This window comes from Mustela erminea, chromosome 14, assembly GCF_009829155.1.
Source record: "Mustela erminea isolate mMusErm1 chromosome 14, mMusErm1.Pri, whole genome shotgun sequence".
Lineage (NCBI taxonomy): Eukaryota > Metazoa > Chordata > Mammalia > Carnivora > Mustelidae > Mustela > Mustela erminea.
The window spans coordinates 40,499,172-40,515,603 of NC_045627.1; the positions used below are offsets into that span (position 1 = coordinate 40,499,172).

General features: G+C 36.0%; 1 protein-coding gene across 2 annotated transcripts in view; it reads left to right on the forward strand.

Annotated features, from left to right (window-relative positions):
- Positions 1-12,933, forward strand: part of ADK (adenosine kinase) — a 538,857-nt gene extending 525,924 nt beyond the window's left edge. Inside the window, exon 11 of one of the 2 annotated variants that reach the window (XM_032311698.1) lies at positions 12,110-12,933. In XM_032311698.1, coding sequence (XP_032167589.1) covers positions 12,110-12,234 — 125 coding nt within the window. In that variant the 3' untranslated portion in view covers positions 12,235-12,933. The remainder of the gene's footprint in view (positions 1-12,109) is intronic. The other variant, XM_032311700.1, reaches the window with a different exon arrangement.
- The last annotated feature ends 3,499 nt before the right edge of the window (positions 12,934-16,432 follow it).

Sequence of the window (16,432 nt, forward strand, 5' to 3'; positions counted from 1 at the left end):
GGAGCATGGAACATTTTTCCATTTCTTTGTGTCTTCCTCAATTTCTTTCATGAGTACTTTATAGTTTTCTGAGTATAGATTCTGTGTCTCTTTGGTTAGGTTTATTCCTAGGTATCTTATGGTTTTGGGTGCAATTGTAAATGGGATTGACTCCTTAATTTCTCTTTCTTCTGTCTTGCTGGTGGTGTAGAGAAATGCAACTGATTTCTGTGCATTGATTTTATATCCTGACACTTTACTGAATTCCTGTATAAGTTCTAGCAGTTTGGGAGTGGAGTCTTTTGGGTTTTCCACATAGAGTATCATATCATCTGCGAAGAGTGATAATTTGACTTCTTCTTTGCCGATTTGGATGCCTTTAATTTCCTTTTGTTGTCTGATTGCTGAGGCTAGGACCTCTAGTACTATGTTGAATAGCAGTGGTGATAATGGACATCCCTGCCGTGTTCCTGACCTTAGCGGAAAAGCTTTCAGTTTTTCTCCATTGAGAATGATATTTGCGGTGGGTTTTTCATAGATGGCTTTGATGATATTGACGTATGTGCCCTCTATCCGTACACTTTGAAGAGTTTTGATCAGGAAGGGATGCTGTACTTTGTCAAATGCTTTTTCAGCATCTATTGAGAGTATCATATGGTTCTTGTTCTTTCTTTTATTGATGTGTTGTATCACATTGACTGATTTGCGGATGTTGAACCAACCTTGCAGCCCTGGAATAAATCCCACTTGGTCGTGGTGAATAATCTTTTTAATGTACTGTTGAATCCTATTGGCTAGTATTTTGTTGAGTATTTTCGCATCTGTGTTCATCAAGGATATCGGTCTATAGCTCTCTTTTCTGGTTGGATCCTTGTCTGGTTTTAGGATCAAGGTGATGTTGGCCTCATAAAATGAGTTTGGAAGTTTTCCTTCTATTTCTATTTTTTGGAACAGTTTCAGGAGAATAGGAATTAGTTCTTCTTTAAATGTTTGGTAGAATTCCCCCGGGAAGCCGTCTGGCCCTGGGCTTTTGTTTGTTTGGAGATTTTTAATGACTGTTTCAATCTCCTTACTGGTTATGGGTCTGTTCAGGCTTTCTATTTCTTCCTGGTTCAGTTGTGGTAGTTTATATGTTTCTAGGAATGCATCCATTTCTTCCAGATTGTCAAATTTATTGGCGTAGAGTTGCTCATAGTATGTTCTTATAATAGTTTGTATTTCTTTGGTGTTAGTTGTGATCTCTCCTCTTTCATTCATGATTTTATTTATTTGGGTCCTTTCTCTTTTCTTTTTGATAAGTCAGGCCAGGGGTTTATCAATTTTATTAATTCTTTCAAAGAACCAGCTCCTAGTTTCGTTGATTTGTTCTATTGTTTTTTTGGTTTCTATTTCATTGATTTCTGCTCTGATCTTTATGATTTCTCTTCTCCTGCTGGGCTTAGGGTTTCTTTCTTGTTCTTTCTCCAGCTCCTTTAGGTGTAGGGTTAGGTTGTGTACCTGAGACCTTTCTTGTTTCTTGAGAAAGGCTTGTACCGCTATATATTTTCCTCTCAGGACTGCCTTTGTTGTGTCCCACAGATTTTGAACCGTTGTATTTTCATTATCATTTGTTTCCATGATTTTTTTCAATTCTTCTTTAATTTCCCGGTTGACCCATTCATTCTTTAGAAGGATGCTGTTTAGTCTCCATGTATTTGGGTTCTTTCCAAACTTCCTTTTGTGGTTGAGTTCTAGCTTTAGAGCATTGTGGTCTGAAAATATGCAGGGAATGATCCCAATCTTTTGATACCGGTTGAGTCCTGATTTAGGACCGAGGATGTGATCTATTCTGGAGAATGTTCCATGTGCACTAGAGAAGAATGTGTATTCTGTTGCTTTGGGATGAAATATTCTGAATATATCTGTGATGTCCATCTGGTCCAGTGTGTCGTTTAAGGCCTTTATTTCCTTGCTGATCTTTTGCTTGGATGATCTGTCCATTTCAGTGAGGGGAGTGTTAAAGTCCCCTACTATTATTGTATTATTGTTGATGTGTTTCTTTGATTTTGTTATTAATTGGTTTATATAGTTGGCTGCTCCCACGTTGGGGGCATAGATATTTAAAATTGTTAAATCTTCTTGTTGGACAGACCCTTTGAGTATGATATAGTGTCCTTCCTCATCTCTTATTATAGTCTTTGGCTTAAAATCTAATTGATCTGATATAAGGATTGCCACTCCTGCTTTCTTCTGATGTCCATTAGCATGGTAAATTCTTTTCCACCCCCTCACTTTAAATCTGGAGGTGTCTTCGGGCTTAAAATGAGTTTCTTGGAGGCAACATATAGATGGGTTTTGTTTTTTTATCCATTCTGATACCCTGTGTCTTTTGACAGGGGCATTTAGCCCATTAACATTCAGGGTAACTATTGAGAGATATGAATTTAGTGCCATTGTATTGCCTGTAAGTTGACTGTTACTGTATATGGTCTCTGTTCCTTTCTGATCTACCACTTGTAGGCTCTCTCTTTGCTTAGAGGACCCCTTTCAATATTTCCTGTAGAGCTGGTTTGGTATTTGCAAATTCTTTCAGTTTTTGTTTGTCCTGGAAGCTTTTAATCTCTCCTTCTATTTTCAATGATAGCCTAGCTGGATATAGTATTCTTGGCTGCATGTTTTTCTCGTTTAGTGCTCTGAAAATATCATGCCAGCTCTTTCTGGCCTGCCAGGTCTCTGTGGATAAGTCAGCTGCCAATCTAATATTTTTACCATTGTATGTTACAGACTTCTTTTCCCGGGCTGCTTTCAGGATTTTCTCTTTGTCACTGAGACTTGTAAATTTTACTATTAGGTGACGGGGTGTGGGCCTATTCCTATTGATTTTGAGGGGCGTTCTCTGAACCTCCTGAATTTTGATGCTCGTTCCCTTTGCAATATTGGGGAAATTCTCCCCAATAATTCTCTCCAGTATACCTTCTGCTCTCCTCTCTCTTTCTTCTTCTTCTGGAATCCCAATTATTCTAATGTTGTTTCGTCTTATGGTGTCACTTATCTCTCGAATTCTCCCCTCGTGGTCCAGTAGCTGTTTGTCCCTCTTTTGCTCAGCTTCTTTATTCTCTGTCATTTGGTCTTCTATATCACTAATTCTTTCTTCTGCCTCATTTATCCTAGCAGTGAGAGCCTCCATTTTTGATTGCACTTCATTAATAGCTTTTTTTATTTCAACTTGGTTAGATTTTAGTTCTTTTATTTCTCCAGAAAGGGCTTTTATATCTCTCGAGAGGGTTTCTCTAATATCTTCCATGCCTTTTTCGAGCCCGGCTAGAACCTTGAGAATTGTCATTCTGAACTCTAGATCTGACATATTACCAATGTCTGTATTGATTAGGTCCCTAGCCTTCGGTACTGCCTCTTGTTCTTTTTTTTGTGTTGAATTTTTCCGTCTTGTCATTTTGTCCAGATAAGAGTATATGAAGGGGCAAGTAAAATACTAAAAGGGTGGCAACAACCCCAGGAAAAAATGCTTTAACCAAATTAGAAGGGATCCAAAATCGTGAGGGGGGAGAAAGGGGATAAAAAGAGGTTCCAAAAGGAAGAAAGAAAAAAAAAGAAAAAAGAAAAAAAAAAAAAAAAAGAAAAAGAAATAAGAAAAGAAAAGAATTAAAAAAAAAAAAAAAGGAAAACACCTTTCAGAAAGTGGTTGTTTTTCTGTTTCCAGAATTGCTGCTGTTCTTCTCTTCGATCTGCCGATGGATTTTCAGGTGTTTGGAATCTTTAGATAAGCTATCTAGCTGATCTCCGGCTAGCTGAAGCAGTCTCAGCCTGCTACTTCTCCGCCATCTTGACTCCTCCCTCCACAGTCTTTGTTTTAAAGTCTGTTTTGTCCATGGGCGCCTGGATGGCTCAGTCAGTTGAGTGTCTGACTCTTGATCTCAACTCAGGTCTTGATCTCAGGGTCATAAATTCAAGCCCCACGTTGTACTCTATGCTGAGCATGGACCCTACTTAAAAGATAGATAGATAGATAGATAGATAAATTAAGGAAGTCTATTTTGTCCGATGAAAGTATTGTTAGCCCAACTTTGTTTTTGCTTCCATTTGCATGGCAAGTATTTTTCTATCCTTTCACTTCCAATCTGCCTATGTTTTTATGTCTGAAGTGAGTGTCTTATTGGCAGCATATACATACATCTTATTTTTTCATCCATTCAGTCACCCTGTCTAGATTAGAGGATTTAGTCCATTTACATTTAAAGTAATTACTGTGATAGGTATGTACTTTTTGCCATTTTGTTACATGTATTCTGGTTATTTTATAGTTCCTTTCTGTTCCTTTCTTCTTTTCTTGCTCTCTTTCCTCGTAGTTTGATGGCTTTTTTTAGTGTTATGTTTGGACTCCTTTCTGTTTATCTTTTCTTTATTAAAATACAAGAAAAAAATCTGGAAAGAACACAAATATATGGAGCCTAAATAACAGGCTACTAAACAATGAATGGGTAAACCAAGAAATCAAAGAGGAAATAAAAAAATACATGGTACAAATGAAAATGAAAACACAATTGTCCAAAATCTTTGAGATGCAGCAAAAGCTGTTTTAATAGGGAAGATTATAGCAATACAGGCCTACCTCAAAACTAAGAAGAGAAAAATTTCAAATAAACAACCTAACCTTATACCTAAAGAAGATACAAAATAAAGAACAAAGCCCAAAGCCAGTAGAAGGAAGGAAATAATAAAGATTAGAGCAGAAATAAATGAAACAGAAACTTTAAAAATAGAACATTTAAAAAAAATGGAATAGATCAATGAAATCAGAAGTTTGTTCTTTGAAAAGATCAACAAAACTAATAAACTTGTAGACTCATCAAAGAAAAAGAAGACCCACATTAATAAAATCAGAAATGAAGGAAAAATAACAACCAACACCACAGAAATATAAAGGTTCATAAGAGAATATTATGAAGACTTACATGCCAATTGGACAATCTAGAATAAATGGATAAATTCCTGAAAACATAGGACTTTCCAAGACTGAATCAGGAAGAAATCAAAAATTTGAACAGATTACTAGCAATGAAATTGAATTAGTGATCAAAACAAACAAACAACAACAACAACAACAAAAGAAACAGAAAACCCTCAATTCTTGCAAGTTCACAAAAATCTGTGTGGCATGGCTTTCTTATTTTCTGACAACCAGAAAAGCTAAATCATTCACTCTTATGAGTTCCTGATTGGCAGCCTTTGTTGATGTTTCTTGTTCTCCAGTGTTATGCCTCCTGTTCTTTTGACTGTGTTGGGAAGGCATATATGTAGAATTTAGCCTTTTTTTGCAAGATAATATACTGATGAGGACCATAAGAACCAGGGAAAAAGCACCAACAAAAAGGGCTCCAAAGCGACTTTTTCATGTTGAGCACACATTCCAAGTCAGTCATTTAAGATTTTTCTTGTTGAATTCCTGACAGACCCAAAATCTTTACTAAAAGAGAGCAAACTTCTTTTTTGATATATATCTGAAAGCCTTATTTATCTGTTATAGTGTGTGCCAACCATACTTTTTAAAATTCACCACATTCAGTGAAGAAGATATGAATAATCACTTTGTTTCCTTGCTGACCTAGTATTTGTATATATTAATAGCAAATTGCTACTGTTGATATTTTCCCTACCTAAAAAAAAATACTTCATTAGAATAATATCCCCCAAATACAAATAACTTTTAAAAATAGAGGAAGACCAAAAATCTTTTAGAAGAGTAGGTGAAAGATAAGAACAAACCAGATTTGTTCTTTAACATATAAAATATTTAGTCTCACTCATAATAAGAAAATGCAAATTAAAATTACGTTGAGATATAATTCCTAACCTTCATTGGCAAAAATTCAAAAGCTTGACAGTACACTCTGTTGGTGAGGTTGTGGGGAAATGAGTACTCTTAAACTTTACTAGTGGAAATACAAAGTCGTTCAACTTCTATGAAAGGGGATTTGGCAATATCTAATAAAAGTATTTATGTATCTACTCTTTGGCCCCAAAATTCTACTTCTAGAAATTTATCCTGAAGATGTATCACCCATCAGCAACACAAAGATATATATCCCAAAGGTTATCCATTGTAGCTGTCTTTGTGACTGCAAAGCATTGGAAACTATACCAGGTAATAAGATGAACATCAACAGTGACTAGCAATTGGGCATAATGTGCCTCTAAATGTGATACCCTGAGAAGGACACAATGTAATTATTTTAGTATTCTGGCCAGAAATGCATAATCTGAGTTAAATCATGAGGAAATATCAGACAAACCCAAATGAGAATCATTCTGTTAAATAGGAACTGGGGGAAGACTATATGCTTCAAAAATGTCCCTGTCACAAAAAAAAAAAAAAAAAAAAAGTCCCTGTCACAAAAGCCAAAGAAAGTCTGAGGAAATGTTCAAAAGTACAGAAGACCAAAAACATAACAAATCCTACAGTAGATTCTATCCTGGAAGGAAAAAAGTGCTATAAAGAACATCACTTGCAAATGCCTGTCTGGCTCAGGCAGTAAAGCATGCAACTTTTAATCTTGGGATTGTGAGTTTGAACCCCATGTTGGGTATAGAGATTACTTAAAGATAAAAATGGCTCCTTAAAAGAAAAGAACATTATTGGATCATTGACAAAACTAGGATATGGAGAGTAAAATTAGATAATGGTATTCTAACAGTGTGACTGAAGTTAATGACTGTGGTTATATAAGAGAATAGCCTTATCCTCAGGAAGGAAACATGGATGTATTTAAAGGTAAAGAAGCATGATAAATGCAACTTGCTCTCAAATATAGCAAAAACCTGTAAAAAAAAAGAGAGTCGATGTGCACCAAAGAAGCAAAACATTAAAGATAAGCCCATCTAGGTAAAGGATATGTGGATTTTTTCACATTTTTATTCTCACAACTTTTCTTAAAGCATTTTATTTAAAATACATTTTAGGTCAGCTAGGAATTAAAAATTCTAATTTAAAAATTATATTGAGAAACATTACAGTGAGTCAACTAAGCCAGACATAAAAGGACAAATATTATGTGATCTTACTCATATGAAGTACCTAGAATAGGCAAATTCCTAGAGACAGAAAGTAGAGTAGCAGTTGCCAGAGGCCAGAAGTGTAGAGGAGTAGAGAGTTATTGTTTAAAGAATATGGAGTTTCCGTTGAAGCAATGAAAAAGTTCTGGAAATTGATAAAAGTGACAGTTACACAACTTAGCAAAATGATATTAATATCATGAATTGCACACTTAAAATGGTAGCTAGGTTATATATCTTTTATATAATAAAATATTATCTTAGAATGTTTATTCATGTTACAATAGGATTCCCTGTGATTCTTAAAAGATAAGCTTCCTTTGTTTAAAGCATTTTATAGAAACTTTAAGATTCACGTCCCCTACTTGATGAAGGTTCCACTTACAATTGATTATGTAACATCTGTAGTTTGTCTCAGTCGGTTTTTCAGAATACATTATTGAAAACTGTTATTCACCTGGGGCAAAGGTCTTACTTAGCTTTTTTCTGCATTCAGGCTTTCCACTTGTCAAAGCAAATGTCTCTTCTGAGTACTTCACTTCAGACATCAGCTAGCTCTTCTCTTAGAAAGAGGATGCTGGTGCTTGTGCTTCACAGAAATATTTCATAAACATAAGCCTTTCTTTTTCTCACAAAGATCATACCAGAAGGAATGAGGAAAACAGATGTTGCATATAAGGCTTCTCATAGACGTGTTTCCATTGTAAGCTGATCTGACTCTGAATTTGGCGTCTGCTCCATTCACTGTGTGGGCTGAGCATTTTAGTCTCACAGTTTGGCTGAAAGTTAATATTGACCTTTGACTGTTACCTGAAAACTCAATGATAAAATACTCTTGCTAAACCTCTTGAGGGAGTGATTTCACATTATAAGTAAAGGTCTTCAAAATATATCACTCCATTAACCAAATTAATTTTATTCTTTGGTTGGGAATACTTATTTTACTAGGTACAGAGCATTCCCCAAATCTGACAGCGAAAAAGCTTGTGTGGTCAGAATAGTAGAGAAGAAAGGACATAAATCTCTTCTAATGCTCTCTACAGGTCATTATACCACAGCTTCTCAATTAATCTGCACCCCCCGCAGGCTGCCAGGGCCTAGGAAATAGCCTGGAAGTCCAGCTACAGAACAGTTTCTCGTTATCTGTTCTTCTGAGTATTTGAGTATTGCTAAGCAGCTCATGTTCCCCTAGAGGAAAAGTAGCCCTAGATTCTTCTGCTCTTGAACTGTCTTATTTGTAACTACAACACTTTTTTCCTTTTTTTTTTTATTTTACAGTTTTATTTTACTATAACTGATAAACAATAAACTGCATATATTTAAAGTATACAGTTGTGCAGATGTTAACATAGGCATCCATACATCCATGAAACCACCACTGTAGACATATACACTGTAGACATATACACTACTCCCATGCTCTTTTGTAATTCTGGCTTCCTTCCTCTTCTCATCCACATTTGGATCATTTCCAGTTTGGGGATATTATAAATAAAGCTGCTGAGAACATTCACTATAAATCTTTGATGTGAATATATGCTTTCATTTACCTTGAGTTTAACGTGTAGAAATAGAATGACTGGATCATATGGTAAAGGTATGTTTGACTTCTTAAGACACTGACATATGGTTTTCAAAGTGGTACTATCATTTTATATTCCCATTACTAGCATAGGAGAGTTCCAAACGACCCAGATCCTTGTCAACACTTATTACAGTTAGTCTTTTTAATTTTAGCCATTCTAATGGGTTAGTAGTAGTATCTACCTGTGGCTTTAATTTGCATTTCTCTGATGAGTAATGGCATTGAACATCTTTTCCTGAGCTTATTTGGCATTTGTTTATCTTCTTTGCTAAAATGTTAGTTCAGGGGCGCCTGAGTGGCTCAGTGGGTTAAAGCCTCTGCCTTCGGCTCAAGTCATGATCCCAAGGACCTGGGATCGAGCCCCGCATCGGGCTCTCTGCTCTGTAGGGAGCCTGTTTCCTCCTCTCTCTCTCTGCCTAATTGTGATCTCTCTCTCTGTGTCAAATAAATAAATAAAATATTAAAAAGTAATAATAATAAAATAAAATAAAATGTTAGTTCAGCTTTTTTGAAACCATTTTTGATTGGGTTGTTTCTTATTATTGAGGTGTAGAATTAGTTAATTTGGCAAAGTCCAATTATTTTTTCCTTGGTAAAAGTTTGTGCTTTTATGTCTTACTTAAGAGATTTTTGACAAATTCAAAATCACTAAGATTTTCTGTTTCCTTCTCAGAATTTTATAGTTGTAGCTCTTACATTTAGGTCTGTGATCCATTTCGAGTTAATTTCTGTAGATGATGTGGGGTAAGGGTTGAAGTGGTTTTGTTATTGTATTGTGGTTTGGCTGGGGGTTTTTTTGTTGTTTTGTTTTGTTTTGTTTTGTTTCAAATATGCCATCCAGCTGTTCTAAGACCATTTGTTTAAAAGATTATCTTTTCTCCATGGATTGCTTTGATACTTTTGTCAAAAATCAATTGATGATATAGAAGTAGATTTATTTCTGAACTCTTTGGTTACATTGATCTATTTGTTTTTCTTTATGCCAATAGCATAGTGTCTTGATTATTTTAGTTCTATAATAAGTTTTAACTCAGGTAGTCTTGTTTTTCAAAGGTGTGTTTGACTAATCTTAGTCTTTTGCATTTCCACATAAATATTGGAATCAACCAAGGTGAGCACTTGATACCTTTTATTTCTTTTGTTTGCCTTATTGCACTGGCTAAAGTGTTTAAGAACAAACATTTTTGTCTTGTTCTTGATCTTAAGGGGAAAACATTCCATCATCCACCATTAAGAATAATTTTAAGTCTAAGTTTTATAAGTGCCCTTTATCAGGTTGAGGAAGCTCCCTTCTATTCCTAGGTTGCTTAAAGTTGTTATTAGATATGTAGGTTGAATTTTGTCAGATGCTTTTCTTCTTGCATTAGGTGATCTTGTGGTTTTGTTAGTGATGCTAAATTACACTGATTAATTTGTTATCCTTTAAAATGTACTATTGGATTGGATTTGCTAAAACTTTCTTTAAAGTATTTGCATCTTTTTTTTATTTTGGTATCAGAGTAATGCTGGCCTCAAGGAATAAGTTAGGAAGTATTTTCAGTTTTCAGCTTTTTGAAAAGGCTATTGTATATAGCATTGATATTATTTTTACTGCTTAAATATGGGGTAGAATTCACCAGTGACACCACCTGGACCTGGAATTGTCTTTATAGGAAGCTTTTTATTTTTTTTTATTTTTTTTTTAAAGATTTTATTTATTTATTTGACAGAAATCACAAGTACACTGAGAGGCAGGCAGAGAGAGAGAGAAGGAAGCAGGCTCCCTGCTGAGCAGACAGCCCGATGCGGGACTCGATCCCAGGACCCTGAGATCATGACCTGAGCCGAAGGCAGCGGCTTAACCCACTGAGCCACCCAGGCGCCCCTATGGGAAGGTTTTTAACTGTAAAAATCAATATATTTAATAGATACAAAGCTAATCAGGTTATCTATTTCTTCCTGAGCTTGAGCTTTCATATTTTGTGTCTTTGCAGGAATTCTTCCAGTTCCTCTAACTTGCCAAATCTATTGGCATGAAGTTGTTAATGTTTCTTTATTATTCTTTTTTTGTAAAAGATTTTATTTATTTGGGGCGCCTGGGTGGCTCAGTGGGTTAAAGCCTCTGCATTCGGCTCAGGTCATGATCCCAGGGTCCTGGGATCAAGCCCCACATCGGGCTCTCTGCTCAGCAGGAAGCCTGCTTCCTCCTCTCTCTCTGACTGACTCTCTCCCTACTTGTGATTTCTCTGTCTGTCAAATAAATAAATAATTTTTTAAAGATTTTATTTATTTATTTGACATAGAGAGAGATCACTTAGTGTTTCTTTATTGTTCTTTTTCTTTTTTTTAAGATTTTATCTATTTATTTGACGCAGAGAGAGAGAGAGAGAGATCACAAGTAGGCAGAGAGGCAGGCAGAGAGACAGGGGGCAGCAGGCTCCCCACTGAGCCGAGAGCCCAATGCAGGACTGGATCCCATGACCCTGAGATCATGACCAGAGGCTTAACCCACTTAACCCAGGCGCCCCTCTTTATTATTCTTTCAGTGAATGTAGATTCTATAGTGACATTACTGCTCTTATTCCCAGTACTGGTAACTTAAGTCTTCTCTCTCTTTTTTGCTAATCATTCTGCCTACATGTTTAATTTCGTCCTACTCGGACTCCCAAATCCATCTCTTCAACTCAGTGAGACTGTTAAGCTCTGCCTAAGTTGTTGCTCCTTGTGTTGTAGCCTGGTAACTCTCTAGGAGGTAAACTAGAGCAATTTTACTGTTTATCCCATTTTTTTCCCTTCTTTTCATGGATCTTTTACAGTATTTGAAAATTTTTGTTTCATTTATTTTGTCCTTATTTTAGTTGTTTCTGGAGGAAGGGTAATTGTGGTTCCTTTTATTTCATCTTGGTCAGAAACCAAAGTCCTCAACACCGTTTTCTACTTTATCTACTTTATTTATTTTAAATGTCAAGTTGGTCCATGGTGTTTGACTGTAGAAATCATTTCACTGTTGCTTCTGGGAGTAAAAGGGAGACGTAAGGTACTTTGTAATTCTTCAACTCTCAAATCTGTACTTCGAGAGACATCCAGATGATAGAATTTTGTCCAAAAGCAGTGTGCTAGGAATAACAACACATAAGGAATCCAGAGAGACGGAGAGAGGGATAACTAATACCTCCTTCTCAGCTGTAAAAACCCAACATAATATTCTTTAGCCAGTACTTCTTACTCACAACATCTTAATCTCAAAAATAAAGGAAAGCGTGATGATGCTTTAGGCGTACAAAGACTAGAAATGCCTGGATGGTGAGTTGTTATGTCCCAACTTTAGCTCTTTAAAAGATGTACTGAGGGAAGCTCATGATGTATGGTGCAAGAACTTTCTAAGTCTTGAGGTTTAACGCTTAACTATCAACACTGAAGAGAGGGTAAGTACATGGACTGATTTTTGGCCTGACCCAAAATGACCTTTCTCATGCTGTTATGCAATACTCACGTTCTTCCCTTTTGTCTGTGTTCCAGGTTTTCTGTCTCAGCTGGTCTCTGACAAGCCCCTGGCTGAATGCATCCGTGCTGGCCACTATGCTGCAAGCGTCATAATTAGGCGGACTGGCTGCACGTTTCCTGAGAAGCCAGACTTCCACTGAGAGAAGCGCAGGAAACCCACGCCCAGGAGTATAGTCACTGCCTTGATTGCTTCCTGAGAATTCCCATATTAATAAAGAAGAAAATTATCTGCCATCTTTTCCTACCATAATAATATTCATTCTTAATTTAGGGAATACAGTAATGCTCAGTAGAATCTTTATTCTCTCAACAACCTAAAAGAATAATGTCTATTTCCGTAGTTTGATAGTACCACTTAAATGTTGATTAGACAGGAATATAACATTTCAGTAGAAATTTTTATTTCATTTTCAGTTACTTTGTAAATTCATGCATATTTAGCAAATTGATCAGTTTTTTTACATTTCTGCTTTGAATGCAGATGCAATTTAATATAATAGATTTTTAAACAGGAATTAATTCTAACACATCAATCTTCAGCTTTTATACAAGTATATTTAATTTAGGAGTGTGTGTATGTATATATGTATGTGTGTATATGCATATATACATATATGTGTACCACGTATAAATGATAAATGGTCAAATAAGGTACAGAAATATATATCTTGCCAAGTTATGCCAGATAATCTCTTTCGCACATACTCAAATGTGTAATAAACTTTGGATAATTAAATAATTTGCCAAATTATGTTATATTACAACATTCAAATTATAATCTTATATTTACCTATGGTACTCTGTGATTTGATACAAATAAAAACTTGTCATATGGGGAATTTTTTCTGTCTTTGTTCTGTACTCAATAAACTAAGGAAGTAAGATCATTTTTTAGTATTAGGCCCCACAATGATATCTAATTTATTGATGGTGATAGAAAGAACAACATAACACATTGAAAAATAACTTAGTATTTGAGACCAATAAGTCACTGTTTTAAAACGGAATTGCATAATAGAACCTCTGGAGTCAGACTTAATTACCTTCGTATAACCTTGCGCAAATTACTCAGCCTCTTTTATCTTCAATTTCCTTTCCATAAAATGGGATAATAATTCCATCTACAAGATCATTGGGATGACTTGAGAGAATACCAACTATAAAATGCATGCTACATGCCTAGTAAGTGCTTAATAAGCACCTGTTACTTTTATCATTATGATTATTATTGTTAAAGAATTAAAAGGTGGGGCGCCTGGGTGGCTTAGTCAGTTAAGCGTCCGACTGTTGGCTTCAGCTCAGGGTGGTGAGATCGAGCCTGGCCTGGAGCCCTGCATCAGGCTCCGTGCACAGAGCCTGCTTGAGATACTTAGCCCTATTCTCTGTCTCCCCCTGCTCCTCCCACCATTTACACACATGCTCTCTCTCTCTCAAATCAATCAATAAATAAAATCTTTAAAAAAAAAAAAAAAGAAAAGGTAACATTTATAAAACTGAATTCAAACCATAGAAAACGGTTCAGGTTTTTGTTTATTATGTTTTGGGAAACTTTAAGGTATGCTATACTTGCTTGTCTTTTTCTTTTTTAATTGCGATATAATTCATACAATTTGCTGGGTTTTTTTAGTATATTCACGAAATTGTATATCCATCACTATTTTTAATCACCCCAAAAAGAAATACTCCATCTCCCAGTTAACCACACCCCCCATCCCCTAGTAACAACTAATCTATTTTCTGTCTTTATCGATTTGCCTATTCTGGACATGCATAAAAATGGAGTCATATAACGTGTTCTTTTGTATCTGGCTTCTTTCACTTAGCATGTTTTCAAGATTTACCCATCTTAGAGCATATATCAGTACTTTTTTTATTTGCCAAATAATATTGTATAGATATACCAGATTCTATTTATCCATTCATCGGTTAATAGATTTGGGGGTTGTTAGCACATTTTTGGCTATTATGAATAGTGTTGCTTTGGGCGTTCATGTACAAGTTTTTTATGTGGATATGTTTTCAGTTCTTTGATGTATATATCTAGGAGGGAATTGCTAAGTGACATGGTAACCCAATGTTAAAGTTTTTTGAGAAACTCCAAATGTTTTCTAAAGAGACTGCACCATTTTACTTTCTCACCACAAGGTTTGAGGGTTCATTTTCTCCACACCATCCCCAGTGCTTGCTATTATCTGATTGTAGTCGTTTTGGTGGGTATGAAGTGATATTTCATTATGGTTTTGATTTGCATTTCCCCACTGACTAATTATACTGTACATCTTTTTTATGTGGTTATTGACCATTTGTATTTTTTCTGTGGAGAAAAATCTCTTCATATCCCTTGCCCATTTTTATTATACTTATCTTTTTTTTTAAGATTTTATTTATTTCATAGACAGAGATCACAAGTAGGCAGAGAGGCAGGCAGAGAGAGAGAGAGAGGGAAGCAGGCTCCCTGCTGAACAGAGAGCCCGATGCGGTACTCGATCCCAGGACCCTGAGATCATGACCCAAGCCAAAGGCAGAGGCTTAACCCACTGAGCAACCCAGGCACCCTATTTTTATCTTTTTAAAGATTTATTTATTTTAGCGGTGCCTGTTGGCTCAGTTGAGTAAGTGTCTGCCTTCAGCTCAGGTCATGACCTCAGGGTCCTGGGATTGAGCCCCACATTGAGCTGTCAGCTCAGGGGTGAGTCTGCTTCTCCCTCTCCATCTCCCTCTGTGATCTCTCTCACTTGCATGCTCTCTCAAATAAATAAATAAAATCTTTTTAAAAATAATTTGTTTATTTTAGAGAGAGTGAGAGCATACAAGCTGGGGGAGGAGCAGAGGGAGAGAAAGAATCTTAAGCAGACTCCACACTGAGCATGGAGCCCCACACAGGGCTTAATTTCACAACCCCAAGATCATGACCTGAGCCTAAACTTAGAGTCAGACACTCAACCTACTGAGCCACCCAGGTGCCCCTCCCTTGCCCATTCTTTAATGAGTGATTTGACCTTTCATTATTGAGTTCTAAGAGTTCTTTTATATATTCTAGATACGTCTCATCAGGTATATGATTTATAAATTTGTTCTTCCATTCTCTGGGTTGTTTTTACTTTCTTGGTGGTGTTCCTTGAAGCACAAATGTTTTTAATTTGTATGAAGTCCAATTTGTTTATTTTTTATTTTGTTATTTGTGCTATTTGTTTCATACCTAAGAAATCATTTGCCTAATCCAAGATCACAAAGAATAACACCGGTGTTTTCTTCTAAAAGTTTTCTAGTTTTGACTCTTACATTTAAATCTTTGAACCATTTTGTTTATTCTTATATATAAGTGAGGTAAATTAATTTTCTTCCATGTGGATATCCCAGTTATCCCAGCACCTTATTGAAAAGACTACTTTCTCCATCATTGAATTGTCTGGCACCTTTGTCAAAAATCAGTTGGCTGTGGGGCACCTGGGTGGCTCAGTCATTAAGCGTCTGCCTTTGGCTCAGGTCATGATCCCAGGGTCCTGGAATTAAGTCCCACATCAGGCTCCCTGCTCAGCGGAAATCCTGCTTCTCCCTCTCCAACTCCCCTGCTTGGGTTCACTCTCTCACTGTGACTCTTTCTGTCAAATAAATAAATAAATAAATAAACATCTTAAAATAAATAAACATCTTAAAAATAATAAACACTCTAAATTCCATTCCATTGGACTATATGTCTGTCTTGTACCAGTTCATACTGTTTCAATTATTGGAGCTTTGAGTAAGTTTTGAAATCGGGAAGTGTAAGTCCTATAGCTTTGTCTCTCAAGAACAATTAGTTTGAGCACTAGGGTATCTTTATCATATTAAAAGTACTACAGAATGTCTTAAGTAGCAGAGACACTAGTAAGCCTTTCTATTCTTTCTGATGAGAAACTTCCTTATTTCAAAACTATTGATCATGTACCACTAGACTGGACTTCATGATATGTACCTTTAAATACTGCTTTATTTTTCTGAAAAAAATCAAAGAGTAAGACTTTTTTTTTTTTGATCAGGGTGAGGGAAATACATTCTTTATCTTAACTAAAGTCCAAGGAACTTTAGCTAAAAGCTATTTTTTTTAAAGATTTTATTTATGTATTTGACAGATATCACAAGCAGACAGAGAGGCAGACAGAGAGAGAAAGAGAGGAGGAAGCAGACTCCCGCTGAGCAGAGAGCCTGATGTGGGGCTCGATCCCAGGACCATGGGATCATGACCTGAAAAAAAGGCAGAGGTAAAAGCTGTTATTCTTACCAAATTCTGCAAAGCAAGCATTATAGTTTTTTACCTTTTGAAAGCAAAGATGCATAATGTAGACATACATAAGTCTA